Here is a 16,929-nt window from a genome sequence, read left to right on the forward strand (position 1 = left end):
GCACGCCCTAAGGGCATCACTGGCCTGCCCAATCAGGGTCCCCGCTGCAGGATCTGCCGGACTGGAACAGGCTTGGGGCGTTTTGCAGCTGCCGGGCCAACAGGAGCTGCGCCCAAGGGTGGTTGGCGCGGGGTGGTCCAAGTGGAAGGGTTTGGACTTCACAGGCACCCGTCCCGGGCATTTCCGCCTTTCCCTCGCTGCCCAATCCGTGAAGCCGCTAATGTTCTGACCTCGGAAGGATCAACCCCTGCCACCGGATGTGACGCAGGGCCAGGGTGCGCAGGAGGCTGCGGAGGAAGCGAAGAAAAAGCGGGTAGGGAGGGGCTGGAGCCGGGGCTGGCGGGGAAGGGGGCGGGAACCCCAGGCTGTAGACCCCTACGCGCAAGCGCGCTGGAGCCGCGCGGTCACTGTCCATGTGACCGGGGCAGGCGGCGGGCGGCCTTCCGTCTGGGCCGACAGGGCGCGGTAACCTCTGAGTACTCGCCTTCCTGCAGGCCCAGTCCGAGATCTGGCAGTCAGCGACAGAGTCGGGCACCCACGGCCCAAGCACCCCCGGCAGCACCATGCCTGCGCTCCTGGAGCGCCCCAAGCTTTCCAACGCCATGGCCAGGGCATTGCATCGGCACATCATGATGGAACGGGAGCGCAAGCGGCAGGGTGAGTCCGGGCCAAAGCGGGAGGGCACACACCTATGGCGGTACCGCTAGCAGACCAGTGCACCGGCGGCTGAAGCTAGAGGAGAGATGGAACAGCCCTGCTGTGGTAGGAGTTTAAATCACCAGGTCTGAACTCCAGAAACCTTGAGCTGGGAAGGACCTTGGAGAGCACCTAATGAAACTTACCTCTCCCTGTCCCTTGTAGTCTTTTCAAGAGCATAAAAGATCATTGGGATAACCAGTTTTGGCTGGTCTTCAGTCTATAACGTTCTAATTATATTAACCACCCTGCCACTTTTCCGTCCTCTTTGACTCTTCTTCCAGAGGAAGAAGAAGTAGACAAGATGATGGAACAGAAGATGAAGGAAGAACAGGAGAGAAGAAAGAAAAAAGAGATGGAAGAGAGAATGTCACTAGAGGAGACCAAAGAACAAGTATATGTCATCAGCCCCTTGATCTCTCCCTGCTTTTTCTCCTTTGGCTTTCCTACTTTCATCTTCTCTTCCTTCCTTTCCCAGATCCTGAAGTTGCAAGAGAAGCTTTTGGCCCTACAGGAAGAGAAGCACCAGCTTTTCCTGCAGCTCAAGAAAGTTTTACATGAGGAAGAAAAACGAAGGCGAAAGGAACAGAGGTGGGACTGGAGAGCTAAAGTTTAAATTGGGAGCAAAAAATATAATTGAGTCAGGTAACAAAAGATTATTGTTTAATGTTGAGGGAGCATCTGTCCTTGATTTTTGACCTGCATTCTTTTTACTCTAGTGACTTAACCACTCTGACATCAGCTGCATACCCACAGAGTTTGACTGTTCACACAGGAACTCATCTCCTCAGCATGCAGGGTGAGGATTAAAGAAACCACTGTCAGAATGGATCCTCCTGGATCCTGTAGACTACCAGTTCAGCATCATGAAGCTTCTCTTCCTCTCTAGGAAGCCCTGGAGGACACAATCGCCCAGGCACCCTCATGGCAGCTGACAGAGCCAAACAGATGTTCGGACCCCAAGTGCTTACAGTAAGAGTAGGATTGTTTTCCCTACTTTTTTTCACCCGCTGTACTAAACCAGTACTCAAATTATGAGTGTAACACTTAACTGTGTGGGGAAAGTGGGACATGAGTCACTTGAGACTCTGCTGTCAAGGAATTTACAGTGAGTTCTCATCCTCAGACCCGGCATTATGTGGGCTCAGCAGCTTTCGCAGGGACTCCAGAACATGGGCAATTCCAAGGCAGCCCAGGCGGTGCTTATGGCACTGCTCAGCCCCCACCTCACTATGGACCCACCCAACCGGCCTATAGCCCTAGTCAGCAGCTCAGAGGTGAGTGATGGGAAAAGGGGAAGGGGGCTTTTCTCAAGGCCCGCAGGGAGGAGTGTTGTAAACAGACTAAAAGGACTTGCTGATGGCTGTGCCTCCTGCTTTTCTCAGCACCTTCAGCCTTTCCTGCAGTGCAGTACTTGTCTCAGCCACAGCCACAGCCTTATGCCGTGCACAGCCACTTCCAGCCGACTCAGACAGGTGATGACACCCCATTCAGGGGCCCTAGTTCCACAAGTCCTTTTCCCATTCTCTACGAGTAATTTCACACACCTTTTTATCCACCTAGGGTTCCTCCAGCCTAGTGGTACCCTGTCCCTGCAAAAGCAAATGGAACATGCTAACCAGCAGACTGGCTTCTCCGACTCAGTGAGTGTAGAGCACTGGGAGGTGAGAGGAAGGGCTGTGTTAAGGGTAACCTCAGGCTGCCTCAGGTCCTCTCTTCTCTGCAGTCCTCCCTGCGCCCCATGCACCCCCAAGCTTTGCATCCAGCCCCAGGACTCCTTGCCTCTCCCCAGCTCCCTGTGCAGATGCAACCAGCAGGGAAGGTAAGGATGATGATCATACCTGCCTACCCCAACCCCTATACTACCAGGGAAAACAGGATTGGGTAGGCTGGTAGCCCACACACATCTTGGCTTTTCCTTTTTTGGGGGGTGGTTGAACGGGTGTGGAGTTAGAAGGGAGCATGTACACTGACAAAACCACCTTTCAATACTGCCAGTCAAGCTTTGCAGCTACCAGCCAACCCGGCCCGCGGCTCCCTTTCCTCCAGCACAGCCAGAATTCAAGATTCTACCACAAGTGACCATCAAATATTATCAACCTCACCCCACCCCCTACCATGGGTGAAGATCCTAGTCCTAGGCCAATAAAATCTATCTGCCAATGCCCCTGGCTGGTACTGTTTGTGTTACCTTCCACTTGGACTAGGCCAGGGATGCTTGGGGTGGGGGAGTAGAAGTAGCTTGCAGGTCACAGTGGGATAGTGAGTTGGTTACAATGAACTTGGTGGTCACAGTCCCATCTGTATCTTTGGTTCTCAGATTTCCTTTCTAGTCACCAAATGCCTTTGATTCAAAGTAGCCAAGTTGGGGCTTCATATTAAACTTGTAGTTTTATTCAGGTTTGATTTTTAACAAATATGTCAGGGAGAGAGCCCACAGGAAAGGGTGAAGCCCATGGGGGCAGGGCCCTCCCAGATGCCTCAGGGGGGGGCAGGTCCCCTTCTCTCTTCCCCTTCCTTCTCCTGCTAAAGGAATTTGGGGAAAGAGAGTTAGGCATGGGGAGGAGGCTGGTCCCTAGTCTGTGGAGATGGTGTTTGGGGTCAAGGGCTATGGGAACAGGGACCAGACCAGGGATGAGTGGAGGGGGGTGGGTCACAAGGACTAGTTGCCAGAACCCATAGCGTTCTGATTCCAAAATGAATTTTAAAAAAAGAAAAAGAAAAGAAAAAAACAAAAACAAAACAAAAAACCCCAAAAAACCCTAAACCACAAGCAGCACCCACCCCTACTCCCCCATCAGTGCTGTAGTTCCAGGGGAGAAGAGGAGGGCAGCTTCACCAAGGCCATGGCTCGCTCACTCCTGGCCAAGGGAACAGGATGAAGGGCAGGGGCTCCCCAACAGAATGAGGGGGTGGGGGAAACCAAAATAAAACGTCAAATAAATTGTGTAGGAGTCCAGCCAAGGTCCCAGCCAGAGCTGAGCCAGGCTGGGGGAGGGGGCCTCTGCAGGCTCGAGGATCACTGCTTCCACCATGGCCATCCTAGATAGGAAAGAAAAACCAGGTAAGACAGGATAATACCTTCAACAAGAAGAGGGGTGAGGACAATGCTGGGACCAGAAAGCCTGGAACAATTAAGACTAAAGCAACCGCAACGTATGTAAAGGGAACCTGGGGGGAGTCTGTCACACTCACATGGGAGCCAGTTATTTTGCCATGGCCTTGATTGCAACAGCTGCCTCCTCTGTCATGGCAGAGAGCACTGTAATCTGTGAGGAACAAGACAGAGTCAGAAGTCTGAGCTCAGAAACAAAGCACAGAGTAAAGTTGGGCACAAAAGAAAGGGATGGGACACCGTACCAGGATCTCCTCTCCACAGTCATACTTCTGCTCAATCTCCTTGCCGAGGTCCCCTTCAGGCAGGCGGAGGTCCTCTCGCACCTCCCCGCTGTCCTGGAGCAGTGATAGATACCCATCCTGGATGCCAATCAGCTGGGGGCAGATAGGGAATGAAGCTGAAGGTTGAGGATAAAAGGTCTGATAGACAAACTAGGGTGGCAAAGTGCTAATACCAAATACCCTCTCCTGCCCTTTCTTTCCTCTCTCCCATCACAAGCTCTTCTGGTTAATCTGTATTCCCACCCCCAGCTACTAACCCATCTACGTACCTGGAAATCATTCCTTTTGATGTTGGGGACATCCATATTATGAGTTGATGGACAGATATCTTCATATTTCTTCCCAGTAAAGATGTCAATACCAACCAGGTGAACCTGCATATGTGCATCATGTTAAAGAGACACCCAACCAAACTCTAGGATGGAGGAGATAAAAGCTCAAGGTGTCCCTGGCTGATGAGGGAAATCAGACTAAATTCTTTGAGCAAACATTGGGGAAGTGGGGAATGAACTGTAGAGTCAAACGCTCAAGCCTCTAAAAAGAACCTGAGGTGAAAAGACCACTGTTGAGATTGGATTGATAGCACAAAGGAAACTAGGCCAGGCTTGGAACAATCAATTACCCCCAGCTATCAAATAACTGACAAATAAAAGGCTAGGAGCCTAGGAGTAGGAGGAATCAATCTAGATAAAAGTTTAGAAGTTTTCTAGACATCAGGAAGAAGGCCAAGAACTTAGCAAATAAGGAAGATAAAAGGGAAAGCTGACAATAAAGGACTGAGAAAGGAAGACCGCTGAAAAGAAAAAGTGACTTGGGGGAGATCAGAGAGAATTAAGCAACTGTTCCCAGGGAAACCAGAAAGAACAGAGAAGGATGAATGCCAGGTCAACAGAAAATTAAAAAAAAAATTGATTAGGGAACAAAATCACAAGAAATACATTCAAGGATGACCAGGTTGAACTTTTGAGGAAAGAAAGTCTAAAGTATCAAGGAAAGCACTAGGCAAGTGCTAACATTATGACCCAAGAAAGCAAAAAGACTCTAAGAACTCAAGGAAAGTTGGCAGCTAGGTGATTTGGAAGTTCAGAGCTACAGTGGCCCCCTTCAGGGAAGGCTGCATTCCATCACAGGATTGGAGAAACCCTGAGAAAAAATGATAAAAACAAAGATCACCTACAAAGATTCAAGGGAAAAGAAATAAACAGAAAAAGTAAAACCCAGGAATAAGGAAAGAGCAGGTGAATAGCCAGAGCATAAAGTACTATCAAGAGAAGTTAGAGACTTACACAAAGACAGAGGGGTCACCAGAGAATGATGGTGTAAGAGGCCCAAATCCAGGAGCAAGAATAGTAGGAAAGGTATCCAGGGCTGAGTGCTGAACACAAGGAATGGGATGGCAGGTAAGAAAAGAGTTAAAGACTGAGGGCTAGGACAGATGACAGCTTGCAGTCAAGAGCTACACAGACTTGAGAGGTATGGGGAAGGCAAGATATGAACAGGTGAAATTCTAACCTTGGCATGGCCGTGCTTGCCAGTCTTGGAGGTGGACATCTCCACAATCTTACATGGCCGTCCTTTGAGCACCACAAAGCCATTCTTACGTAATGCTGAGCACTGCATTGGGAAGGTGGCAGAGGCCCCTGCATCTCCTGTCTCGAAGTCCAAATCATCTGCCATTTTAAGAGGCTTTGATTCCAACTAGAGTCAAGGCGGGAAAAAAAAACAACTGAGGTTAAGGATGGAGGTTAACAGTATCTCCAATTTATACTAATTCTCTGGAAACACTGTCTCATTTTCTTCCCAGGTGTAAATTCCATTACTCTCCTAAAATTAAAATATTGTAAAAATTCCTAGACTAAGTATTGACTGGGATCACACATGCTTGAGAACTGATGTGTGTATTATGGGGGGAATAAGCTGGATCCCCAACCCAATAAAACCTAAACTCGGTTTGGGAAAGGAAGTCTTGGGGCATTAGGATGACAAATCTCTGAGATGGACAAAGACCTAATCCCTTGGAGGGGTAGGACTCAGGTGTTACTTGCCACTGAAACCAACCACCCCTTTAGCCCACACATAACCAGGGCTATAATTAGGTGAGTAGCTATGAGCCAGCAAAAGGGTGGAGCTAATGTGGAGGGGAGAAGGGAGGGTGGATACCGGAGGACAGCGCCCCACCCGTCTATGTTACACCCCCCCACCATATCCACACACAAGCCAGTCATTGGTACAGGAAACCACAAGGCCTCTTTGGGGGATTCCCACCTCTGTAACATGCGTTTGCAGAGGCAGTCAAGGGGGAGAAAGTAAAGTAGTTTTCTAACTGACCCCACTGCCAAACACCTCGATCTCGTTTCCCAAAGGGAACTCGGGAACCCAGTCTCTCGTGGAGGGCCCTCCCACTTTTCCCAAGATGCAACAGTCCTGTCGGCTTTTCAGACCTGTAAGTCAGTAGAAAGTGGGGGAGTGGGGAATGGTGAATGACAAAAAAATGAAAGTAAAAGACTGGCAGTAATGAGTAGTGTAACTTACACTAAGCTAGTAGAATTAAGGACTCTAAAACCAGAAACCCCCAAAATACACACATCGAGGAAAATGGTGACAAGTTTAGAGCACCTATAACAGCAGGTAACTTATCTGCCAAGGACCTTAAGGCGTTTTCAGCACCACTGAGTTGGGCTCCCGTCCAATTGCCCTCGGTTCCCCTGTTCCAGCAAAAAACACTGCCACTTATACCTGGTTGGCCCCCTCACTTCACCTGAGATTTTGGGGTAAAGCTCCAGGGGCCCATGAGATGGGAGAGCGCTAACATATGCCGGCAGTGGATTCTTTCGGGTGATCAGGATCCAGGTCTCCGGCTTCTCCCACTCCTCAAATTTCCAAGTTCCCTTAGGCACCCGCGTGGACCTGTTCTTCTCGCAGAGGGTTGCCGGTTCCCGCCCAACATGTGGCCGCCCGGGGCTTCCGGTGGCCGGGAACTGGGGGGAGGGGTCCCCACGCCGCCTTGCGGACCCAGTCCACGTTCGGCCATGCGGCCTCCGACCCCAAGGGCAGCCTCCCTTTGGGGGCACTTCCGGTGCTACAGCTGCCCCCTCCTCAAAGGCCGCGCCGGGCAGAAGCCACGCCGCCTCCCCTCCCCCAGCCGGCAGCCAGCCCCCCCTAAATGCCCTCTCACCGAACAGCCCCCTCCCCCACCTCACGTGGCCGCGCGGCGTCTGGTTCTCAACGGCCCAGGTACCCTTGCCCCAGGGGGGGCCAATCTGACCCCCGGCCCTTGCCCCGGCGTGGCCGCCTGGCGGCCTCTCCCGCGTGGTGGCCTCGCGGCTCGCCGTCCCCCACCCTGCGTAGCTCCAACGTCACCCGGCAGGCCCCAACCGTCACCCCGCGCGCTAACCCTGGCGCGCGCCCGCGCCTTTCCGCACCTCGCGCCGCTCGCCGACAGAACCCCGTGCGGCAGCCACCGCCGCTCCCTTCTGTCCCCTCCCCGACCCCCGTACAGTCCCATCTCTACTCCCAGGCTCAAGCCAAGGTTCCGCGCACGCGCGTCCTTCCCGCTCTCACCTCGCGCGAACGCAATGACTCGACGCCGTCCGTTCGCCGCGAGCCCAACCGCTGCCTCTGAGCCCGCTGCCGCCGCCGCCGCCGCCGCCGCTGCTGCACACGGGTCTTAGTACGCAGGCGCCGACTCCCCACTGACCAACCAAGCAGCCCTGTGACAGCCGCGCAAGCGTGCTATCTAGTTCCTCCGCCCACCACCCCCGCACTGCGCAAGCGCACAGACCCTCTCCGAGCTCCACCCTCCCTCCCACCTACCCATCCAACGACGCGTAAATGTGACCCCGCCCCCTCAGAGAGCCGAAGTTCCGCCCACCAGTACGCAACGCGCAGGCGTACCCGGTTTTTTAATCCCTTTAACCTCCTCTTCCCTCCCCATGACAGACCACTAGCCCTACCGGACAGTCCTTGCGCCTGCGCAATAAGGAGTCCTAGACTCCGCACCCTTTGAAGGAAACGCCTCGACCTCATGGAGCATGCGTAAAGGAAATCTTGACCACCCCTTCTACCTCAGTTGTCGTCGGTACGTAGGACGTTGAAAGGACCACGCCACTGTAGCGCCTGTCTCGACTAGAACGCATGCGTTGTAGGAAACGCCCCACCTTGGCTTAAACTCGATTTAAACACTCACGCGATTCAGAAAACTTGCTCTGTGGGATGGGCCCCTTGTGTCAGAGCCCATCCCCCATCCCCCGCCCCCCTTCTAGGGCTCCCGTTACACACATGCGCGGGAGAATAGTCTCCGTTTGTCTTCCGGTGGTCGGATTATCACACATCTCGGCTTCAGTTCTCAACGGTACGGCTCTGTTCTGCCATAGAGTTTCACTCGGAAAGATAGAGCGGCCCTGTCCTAGCCACCATCTTGTTTAAACCCTTGGTCTGCATTGGTCCCCATGGCTCCCATGGAGGCTATTCTACTGCTCAGTAAAAAGGCTTACTCGTCATTTTTCTTTTTTCTGCTGTTCTTTGCAGTCTCCAGAACAATTTTGGAGCACCCCTAGAAAATTATAAGAATGTTATGTTAAATTTCACTGACGTCCTGTTAAATTATAGAAGATGACCGTGAAGCTGGAAACAAGCTATCTTTTGGAATGCATGTCCCTGTCCCTCGTTTTAGGAAAGAAAGCTGCTGCTTTTCCTGAAACTTTCTAGTCTCCCTCGTTTCTAGGTTTCCAGCACTACTTTCACAGTTATTTGCTTCAGCAAGCTTGGTGAACAATAACAGTACTGTGAAACAAAACAATTAAGTATCCAGGCTTAGCATCCAAAACCCTGAACTTGGTTCTTGTTTTAACACTCCTGAGACATGATTGATGGGAACTGCAAATATAAGCTTAACTTAATAAATTTATGTAGCGTATTAAACTATCACCCCCCCCCCCGGCCCCCCGGCTCATTCCACTCAGTTTTCTGGAGTTTCTGCCCTTTGTAAAACAAAGCTTTCTGGGTGCATCATTTAAAAGTTAAAGTGATGATACCTTGGCTGGTATGGTTCAGTGGATTGAGTGCCAGCCTATAGACGGAAAGGTTACCAGTTCAATTCCTAGTCGGTGAACATTCCAGGTTGCGGGCCAGGTCCCTAGTTGGGGGCATAAGAGAGGCAACTGATCACTGTTTCTCTTGCACATCATGATTTTTTCCTTCTCCTCCCTCCTTTCCCCTCTCGCTAAAAAGAAATAAATAAAATCTGTACTAAAAAAAAGTTAAAATGGTAATAATGGTAGAGGTTGTGCATGTGTGGGGCAGGAGGTATGCGGGAAATATATGCTGGGTCTGTCTAGAAAAAAAAGTCTAGCCATTGATAATATAATGAGAATGGTTTTCAAGACATCAATGTAGCCTGGCAGCCAAGAATAATGGACTGGAATGCGCTTGTGTGAACAATGACAACTTTACTGTACTGCTCAGTGGAGGTGGTAGACCCCACTGAGTGAGCCTGTGTACCATGTGGCTGTTGCATTCAAAATGACTGAGTAGAGCAATAAGTCTGCATCAAATTTTGTGTTAAACTTGAATGTTCCTCTGCAAAAATTATTTGGATGATTCAGAAGGCTTTTGGGGACAATGCAATGAGTGCAGTGCAAATGAAAGTGTGGCACAACCATTTCAAAGATGGTTGAGAATCTGTCAAAAGTGATCCAGTTCTTAAAGGCCTACAACAAGCAAAACACCTGAGAATGTTGAACGTGTATGGGCTGCAATCAACAAAGATCAGTGAATGACAATGCAAGAAGTAGAAGCTGATCTGGGGATTCCCAAAATTACTGTCTCAGATTTTGATACAGGATCTTGGCATGAATTTGTTCTGTGGCTTCTACTACCACAGCAGAAGGAACATCATGCTGCAGTTGCAAATTACTTGATTCAAACTGCTACCAATGAACCTTCTGACTTTTCCCAAAACTAAAATCACCTTTGAGCTCTGGCTGGTATGACTCAGTGGATTGAGTGCCAGCCTATAAACCAAAGAGTTATCAGTTCAATTCCCAGCCAGGGCACATGCCTGGGTCCCCAGCAGGGGGCATGCAAGAGGCAACCTCTCTTCTTGCTCCCTTCCCCTCTGTCTTAAAAAATAAAAACAAAATCACCTTTGAAAGGGAAGAGATATCAAGACCATCAATGAGATTCAGGAAAATACAACGGGGCAGCCGATGCGACGGGTTGGTGATTCCAACAAAGGATTTTGCAGAGTGCTTTGAACAGTGGAAGAGACACTAGGAGAACTGTGGGAGATTCCAAGGTGCCTACTTTGAAGGGGACTGGGCCATCATTGTCCTATGTACAATGTTTCTTGTATCTTCTTCAGTAAATGTCTCTAGTCTTCATATTACATGGCTGGATACTTTCTAGGGCAGATCTTGTATGTCTTTTGTTGTGAACATAAAACTGCTCTAAAAAGTAAAGTTATATTTGGGGGTGGAGGGTTGGAGCTGGACTGGATGCAAGAGACCAGTGAAGAGCATCTGACAGTAACCCAAGGGAGCAAAAATGAAGACCTGGATCAAGGCAGTGGTAGTAGCACTGGGAGGGAAAGATGAGTACCAAAGACATTTTGGAAATCTAACTGATGGGACTTGGTGGTTAATTAATGAGGAAGATGAAGTCAAAGTGTAAGTCACAAGTGCCTTCAGTCTGTGTGACTGGGAGATGTAACACAGTGATCAAGACATTCCTGAAGGCAAATGCAGTCATACAGGAACTGGGAAATCCTCTTAAGGTTCTGGGATTCTGAGATTCAAGCTCAGAGTTGGATGGGATGAGCACATTAGTCTCAGAGCAAAGCTGGGCTCAGGAAGGTAGGTAAGAATGGGGACAAACCAGCTATTTTTTTTGTACTTGTCCCTCATCTGGAAGGTAAAGGGTTCCAGTTTATCAAGAAGAATAGTTTTACATGATTAAAAAGATTCTGCCAAAATTTCTTTATTATGAAAATAGGAGTCCATTGTAGAAAATTTTTGAAAAACATAAAAAAAATTAACCATAAACTCCACACCCAGAGGCAACTGCTATTAATGTTTAAACATATTTTCCTCCAAACTTTTTCTATGTCCTTAAAAAAAATACATCTGAGATCATAGTGAACTGTCTCTGTGTTGCATGTGAAGGTAAATTAAGTCATCTTAAGTCATCTGATAGAAAGAATTCCCAGGTAGAAAAAGAACAGGCATAGGTTGGGGTTGACGTGGGGGTTCTCTGTGGTACAAATATCTCACAGTGAATTGATGCATATCTAAGGGACCTAGACAGGGACTATTTTTCCTTCCACCCTCAAGGGCTTGCATAAAAGTCAAACACATCAAATGGACCTTGAGAATAAGCAAATAGGTGACTCTTCGAGGAAGGGGGGGTGGTCTTAAACCTGCTCTCACAGTGCTCTGCTGCTGGGATCATAGCAAAAATCTAGACTGCACTCACTCATCCATTCATTCAGTTAATATTTACTGAGCTTAAGTACTAGATACTTGGGATATAAGGAGGGTAAGCTTGACAGTATAATCTGTGCCCCATGGTTGGGGGGGGGTTGGGGGGAATTTTCAGATAATAAATAAATATCTAATGTTGGCCTGTGTGCTCAGGCCAGAACCTAGGTACCACCAATGAATGATGGGTTTATAAATGAGAGTTTACAGAAGAGGAGGAGAACCACCCTGAGGATGCCTGAGGATCTTTGTGATTTTGACTTTGCTTCTTTGGAAGTTAAAACAAAAAAAAGATTGTGTGGGTGAAGAAGAAGGAGACTTCTTATTCTGGAGGAAAACCCTTATCAAAAAGTCCTCCCTACCCTCCACTCCCAGAGGCCTTGTTCAACCTGGATGGTAGAGAGAAGTCAGACAGTTTCTTAGAAACTGGATCAAGTGAGTAGGAGTAAGGCTGGCGGAAGACTATAGACCCAGCTCATAGAAGAAGGAAACTCAATAAGCCAATCACAAATGACTATATAGTGTTGACTATGATGATTCATTTGCTCATTCATTCACTCTCCAGGTGGTCACAGAAGGCTTGCTCTGTGTCAGGCCATATGGCCAGTCGGGAGAATTCAAAGCTAGCCAGGCAATTGCAGAAAAGTGTGATGCAGCCCATCACAGGGAATGTGGGTTTGAGTGAGCACCACAATGGAGCCAAAGCCAGCCTGGAAGCCTGGCAGGTCTTTTAGCAGTGGAGGCATCAAAGCTGAGGATTTCTGAAGAAGGACCAGCTCTGAACAGGGCAAGGAAGGGTCTGGGAGTTCTGTGGGCAAGAGATAAAGAAACATTAGCTAGGCCCTGGCCAGATAGCTCAGTTGGTTAGAACATTGCCCCAATATATCAAGGCTGTAGGTTTGATCCCCAGTTAGGGCACACACAAGAAACAACCAATGAATGCATAAATAAGTAGAACAACAAATCAATGTTTCTTTCTCCCCCTTCCTCTCTCTGTCTAAAAACCAATCAATAAATTTTTTAAAGTGTTTTCCATAAGATTTTTTAGTGATTTTATTTGTTCACTTTCAGAGAGAGGGGAAGAGAAGGAGAAAGAGAAGGAGAGAAGCATCAGTGTGTGGTTGCCTTTCGCACACCCCTTACTTGGAACCTAGCCAGCAACCCAGGCATGTGCCCTGACTGGGAATTGAACTGGCAACCCTTTGGTTCACAACCTACGCTCAATCCACTGATCTACACCAGCCAAGGCTAAATAAATATTTTTTTTAAAAGAAAGAAATGTTAGTTGGATATCAACCCTGCACTGTGGGCTCTTCTATAGGGAGATGAAAGCTCAGATTGTTTATGCATCAGTTTGGCAACCAATGATACATAGGAGAACTAGTAATTACTGTTTTGTTTTAGAAGATCCAGACATGTAATAAAAATAGTCTTCAAATCAAGAGGAACTCCATTTGAGAAACCACTTCTGGGGAGCCTAGTCTACACTTGGACCTGATTTAGAGGATGAGGTCTGAAACTCCTGATGCCATATGGATTGAGACTTTGGAGTTCTTAGGGAGGGTGTAGTACATTTTGCATATGGAAATGATGTAACTGTTGTGGTCAGATGGCAGACTATGTTACCCTATATTATCCAAGGATTGTCACAGTAGCATTTCTCATCTCACATGCTCTTAGCCTGTGAGTTTGCCATTCCCCATCAAAAGGTCTGATGGATCTGGGCAGGCTTACATCTGCTTTGGCCAAGGGATTGTTGAAGAAGATGGGAAAGTGTAGTCCTAGCACAGTGGATGGAGGTTGGTGACTTGGAAATTGGGCTCTGGTGTTAGGCTGATCTGCATTTGAATCCCAGCTTAGCATGTTCCTCAGTGGTATGAGTTTAGGATGGTTGCTTCGCTTGACTATATCTCAATTTCCTTATCTGAAAAACTGGGAAAATTAACATAGTATCCACTTCCCAGGGTTGTTGTAAGGACTAAATGACTGAAGGCATCTAATATGCATAGAACGGTATATGGCACATGATAAATGCTCAACAAATATTAGCTCTTACTGTGGCATTTTGTTACAGTAGGTTAAAAAAAACAAGGAAGGATGTTTCAAAGGGGGTAGTAAGTAATATCAGATATGGTAGATAGGACAAGGAGGTAGAGGGTGGAAAAAGATCAAGGATTCGGCAGAGTGCTAGCAGAGCCTAGAAGGAAGGAAGGACAAAGGTAAGTAATGGTAGCTAAAGAATAGATGGGGAAAGAGAAGATGGAGGCTGTAGGTATCAATACTCTCTCCACAGCAGTTGAGAAATGACAGAGCAGAAATTCGGAGAAGTAAACTCCGATTTGAACTGCAAGAAGAAAGTTGGAAGGGAAAGTTGTTGGGAATATTTGGTACTAGTGGTCAGAGGGGACACCACCTTTTAAATCTTTCAAATATTATCTCAGTTTGATACCACAAATCCCCACCACTGAGGAACATGCTAAAGCCACTGAAGCCTAGACATCAAGGAGAAACTTTTCTACAGATGAGGAATGGGCACTAAAGAATGACCCCTTGTGGGAATGTGGTGACATTCCCACAGCAAGAAATGGTTGGAAGGAGAAAAAATGGAGCTGAGATGTGGGCATGTCGCATTCAGAAAGCCTGCAGAGCAACTGGCTAGAGAGTCTGATAAAGGTGGGAACACCCTGGCTGACGTGACTCAGTGGATTGAGTGCCGGCCTGTGAACCAAAAGGTCACCAGTTTGATTCTCAATCAGGACACATGCCTGGGTTGTGGGCTGGGTCCCCAGTTGGGGGCATGCGAGAGGCAACCGATTAATGCTTCTCTTGCACATCTATGTTTTTCTCCCTCTCTGTCTCCCTCCCTTCACTCTCTCTAAAAGTAAATAAATACAATATTTTTTAAAAAAAGGAAAAAAAGAGGAAGGACTCAGGGCTGGAAACACGGGTTTAAGAGCCAGCCATCAGCCCTGGTTGGTGTGGCTCAATGGATTGAGTGCCAGCCTACAAACTAAAGGGTCGCCAGTTTGATTCCTAGTCAGGGCACATGCCTGGGTTGCCGGCCAGGTCCCCAGTGGGAGGCACGTGAGAGGCAACCACATATTGATGTTTCTTTCCTTCTTTTTCCCTTTCCCATCTCTCTAAAAAATAAATCTTAAAAAAATAGAAGGGACATTAATAAAGAGAGAAGAGAGAGAGAAGGGATTGTAGACCATTGCTAAAGCCAACTCAGTGGAGTTGGTGAGGTGTGAAAGAAAGATTAGGGAGTAGAGAGTCAAGACTAATTTCAGGAAGTTTGGTGTTAAATTAATGGAAATGTACTACTGGGCAATAGTTAAGGTGGCAGGGTGGGGCTTTTTGTTACAGTGACAGGAGAGAGTGAAACAACTTCAGGTGGGCAGGAGCAAATGAAAAGACAGTGACAGAAAGCAGGAAGCCTTTTTCCCTAGAATGCCTGGAACCCATAAAAATATTTAAATAACCAGAAAATTATGTGCACAAATTCTTCAACTGAATAGGAAAATTAATTGCATTTCTCTGTGGCATCTGCTAATTCTTACCCACGGGAATAGAGAACATGTAACTGTTGTACGTACACGTGTTGTTTCATGGTTCAGAGGCCTTGGGAGTACTTTTCCCTGCAGTATCCCCACCCCGGTCTCCTAGCCAATTTTTATTCGTACTACAAATAGGGCTCACCCTTCCCACGAGCTTCCTCTCATTTCACCCGTAAAACTTACAGTTAAACTTAGTCTACACCTGAACTCTTTCTGTACCTTCCATGAGATTTTTTTGTTGCCGGAGACACGTTGTAAACTATGTTGCTTGCTTTTCCCCAGCCTTGGTCTCCTGTTTCTGGCATCCTTTGAACTTAGGGGTGGACACAGGTAAATCGGTCCTTAACAGGTTAAAGAAGGGTAGTCAATTCTGTATCTTTCACCGCCTCGCCTTGTGATTTAGCTGTTTTCTCATCTTTTCTTTTCTTTTTTCCTGGGAAACAGAACTCGGAAACTGTGGGGTGAGAGGGGCACATGATTAAATAACAGCAAGGAAGCCGGTGCAGGCGGCCCCCGGAAATGGCCAGGAGAGGGCGCTCCAGGACAGGGATTGGCGGCGGCGGCTGCTGCTGCCGGTCTGTTGAGAGCTGAGGGCCCTGTCTGGCAGCGGACACCTGGACTAGGGAAGCGCACGTGGAGAGGAGCGGCGCGTCGGGGCACGTGTGCTGCCCCGGGCGCTCTGTCCTGGCTAAAAATACGAGCTGCCAAACGCGACCATGTCCTCCCTGGGTCGTGGAGGCGGCCCTCGGGAGGAGCGACTTCTGGAGCCGCGTTATTCTGGAAGGGAGATTGCGCCTCCCAGGACGGACCTCCCGGGTTCCTGAGAACCCGAGGCAGGCTTCCCACTAGGCCCCAGTCTTCTCATCTGTGGAATGGGAACCATTCTTTTTTTTTTTTTTTTTTTAAGAAATATGGAGAGCCTTTGTTGTGTCTGGCACTGTTCCAGGCATCAGAACTGTTATTGCTGTGGAGTTCACAGTCTAGCGTTGCGGAGGGAATGGGGGAAGGGGATAGGGAGGCTGGGGAATAGAATAAAGAAGCAAAAGAACAAACAGGATGCTCTCATATTTTCAAAAATGCCATGAGAAAAATAAAGGATGATGTAATAGAAGTGATATGTAAGCTGGTATTTGAAGAAGTCACCCTGAGAGACACAGAGGGCACGTCCAGGCAGAGGAAACTACCTGTGCAAAGCCCTTGAGTCTGGCTAGTTGGAGAAAAGAGAAGGGAACGGCCAAGGCGAGGGAGGCCCCGCCTCACCGGAGATCACAGCGCCCAGCACGACTGACCCTGAAATGCTCTAGGGTGATAGACATCAGAGGGCGAAGGAAGAATAGCTTGATTAGAGTACTGACTACCTGGATTAACATGTTTATCAAACTCAGTGAAGAGTTGTGCATTTTGTTTATATGTAAATTTTACCTTAAAAACAAAAGGTGAGAGTCCCCGGCTTGTGAAAGCAACCGTGAGCTAGGAAAGTCGTTCTGTGTCTTCCAGCTTGCAGCAGGCAAATACCGCAGTCGGGGCTCTGTAGGCATCCTCTAGAGAGAGGGTGGGGGCAGGCAGGGGGAAGGCATTCACACCCAAGCAGCATACGAGCCAGGGCGGTCTCGAGGGTGGAGGTGATTCGTGCGCTCGAGGCCAGACGGAGACTGCTGAGTCCCGGCCCGACTCAGGTCGTTAGGGGCAACCTTGGAGCTGCCCACCCTACCCCGCCCTTCGCGCTGAGGCCAGGTGGCGGTTGGGGCGCCACCAGCCCGTTTGATTTCCCGCGGCCGGTGGAAGGGGGCGGGGGGGAGGGG

The 16,929-nt window shown here is 48.7% G+C and overlaps 2 protein-coding genes and 1 long non-coding RNA gene across 7 annotated transcripts; 1 reads left to right on the forward strand and 2 right to left on the reverse strand.

Annotated features, from left to right (window-relative positions):
• Positions 1-188: 188 nt before the first annotated feature.
• On the forward strand, positions 189-2,863 carry GPS2 (G protein pathway suppressor 2). The gene is made up of 11 exons (XM_028534332.2): positions 189-313; positions 495-657; positions 981-1,090; positions 1,175-1,287; positions 1,416-1,495; positions 1,586-1,668; positions 1,823-1,973; positions 2,082-2,171; positions 2,260-2,339; positions 2,423-2,518; positions 2,695-2,863. The coding sequence occupies exons 2-11, from the start codon at positions 564-566 to the stop codon at positions 2,776-2,778; spliced, it is 981 nt and encodes a 326-aa protein (XP_028390133.1). The 5' UTR covers positions 189-313; positions 495-563; the 3' UTR covers positions 2,779-2,863.
• A 205-nt stretch (positions 2,864-3,068) lies between these two features.
• On the reverse strand, positions 3,069-7,852 carry EIF5A (eukaryotic translation initiation factor 5A). Of its 5 annotated transcripts, none has more exons than XM_028534353.1 (6): positions 7,657-7,852; positions 5,608-5,793; positions 4,365-4,469; positions 4,057-4,188; positions 3,892-3,965; positions 3,069-3,738 (listed from the first exon to the last, which is right to left on the reverse strand). In XM_028534353.1, the coding sequence occupies exons 2-5, from the start codon at positions 5,770-5,772 to the stop codon at positions 3,903-3,905; spliced, it is 465 nt and encodes a 154-aa protein (XP_028390154.1). In that variant the 5' UTR covers positions 5,773-5,793; positions 7,657-7,852; the 3' UTR covers positions 3,069-3,738; positions 3,892-3,902. The 5 variants fall into 5 exon arrangements, with proteins under 5 accessions (XP_028390154.1, XP_028390158.1, XP_028390156.1 ...); XM_028534357.1 differs by lacking the exon at positions 7,657-7,852 and adding an exon at positions 7,518-7,604; XM_028534355.2 differs by lacking the exon at positions 7,657-7,852 and adding an exon at positions 7,291-7,374.
• Positions 7,853-12,089: 4,237 nt separating this feature from the next.
• Positions 12,090-16,920, reverse strand: LOC118502102. Its single transcript, XR_004904777.1, has 2 exons — positions 16,550-16,920; positions 12,090-12,378 (listed from the first exon to the last, which is right to left on the reverse strand). It is a non-coding gene; the product is annotated as an uncharacterized LOC118502102 (long non-coding RNA).
• Between the last annotated feature and the right edge of the window lie 9 nt (positions 16,921-16,929).

This window comes from Phyllostomus discolor, chromosome 8 (genome assembly GCF_004126475.2).
Source record: "Phyllostomus discolor isolate MPI-MPIP mPhyDis1 chromosome 8, mPhyDis1.pri.v3, whole genome shotgun sequence".
NCBI lineage: Eukaryota > Metazoa > Chordata > Mammalia > Chiroptera > Phyllostomidae > Phyllostomus > Phyllostomus discolor.

Excerpts from the sequence above, each read along its gene's own strand:
- GPS2 (XM_028534332.2), top strand. The coding sequence starts at position 564 with ATGCCTGCGCTCCTGGAGCGCCCCAAGCTTTCCAACGCCATGGCCAGG. Across the intron at positions 658-980 it reads ACGGGAGCGCAAGCGGCAGG|AGGAAGAAGAAGTAGACAAG; the intron begins GTGAGTCCGGGC and ends CTCTTCTTCCAG. Across the intron at positions 1,091-1,174 it reads TAGAGGAGACCAAAGAACAA|ATCCTGAAGTTGCAAGAGAA; the intron begins GTATATGTCATC and ends TTCCTTTCCCAG.
- EIF5A (XM_028534352.1), bottom strand. The coding sequence starts at position 6,907 with ATGTTAGCGCTCTCCCATCTCATGGGCCCCTGGAGCTTTACCCCAAAA. Across the intron at positions 4,189-4,364 it reads TCAAAAGGAATGATTTCCAG|CTGATTGGCATCCAGGATGG; the intron begins GTACGTAGATGG and ends ATCTGCCCCCAG. Across the intron at positions 3,966-4,056 it reads ACTGTGGAGAGGAGATCCTG|ATTACAGTGCTCTCTGCCAT; the intron begins GTACGGTGTCCC and ends TGTTCCTCACAG.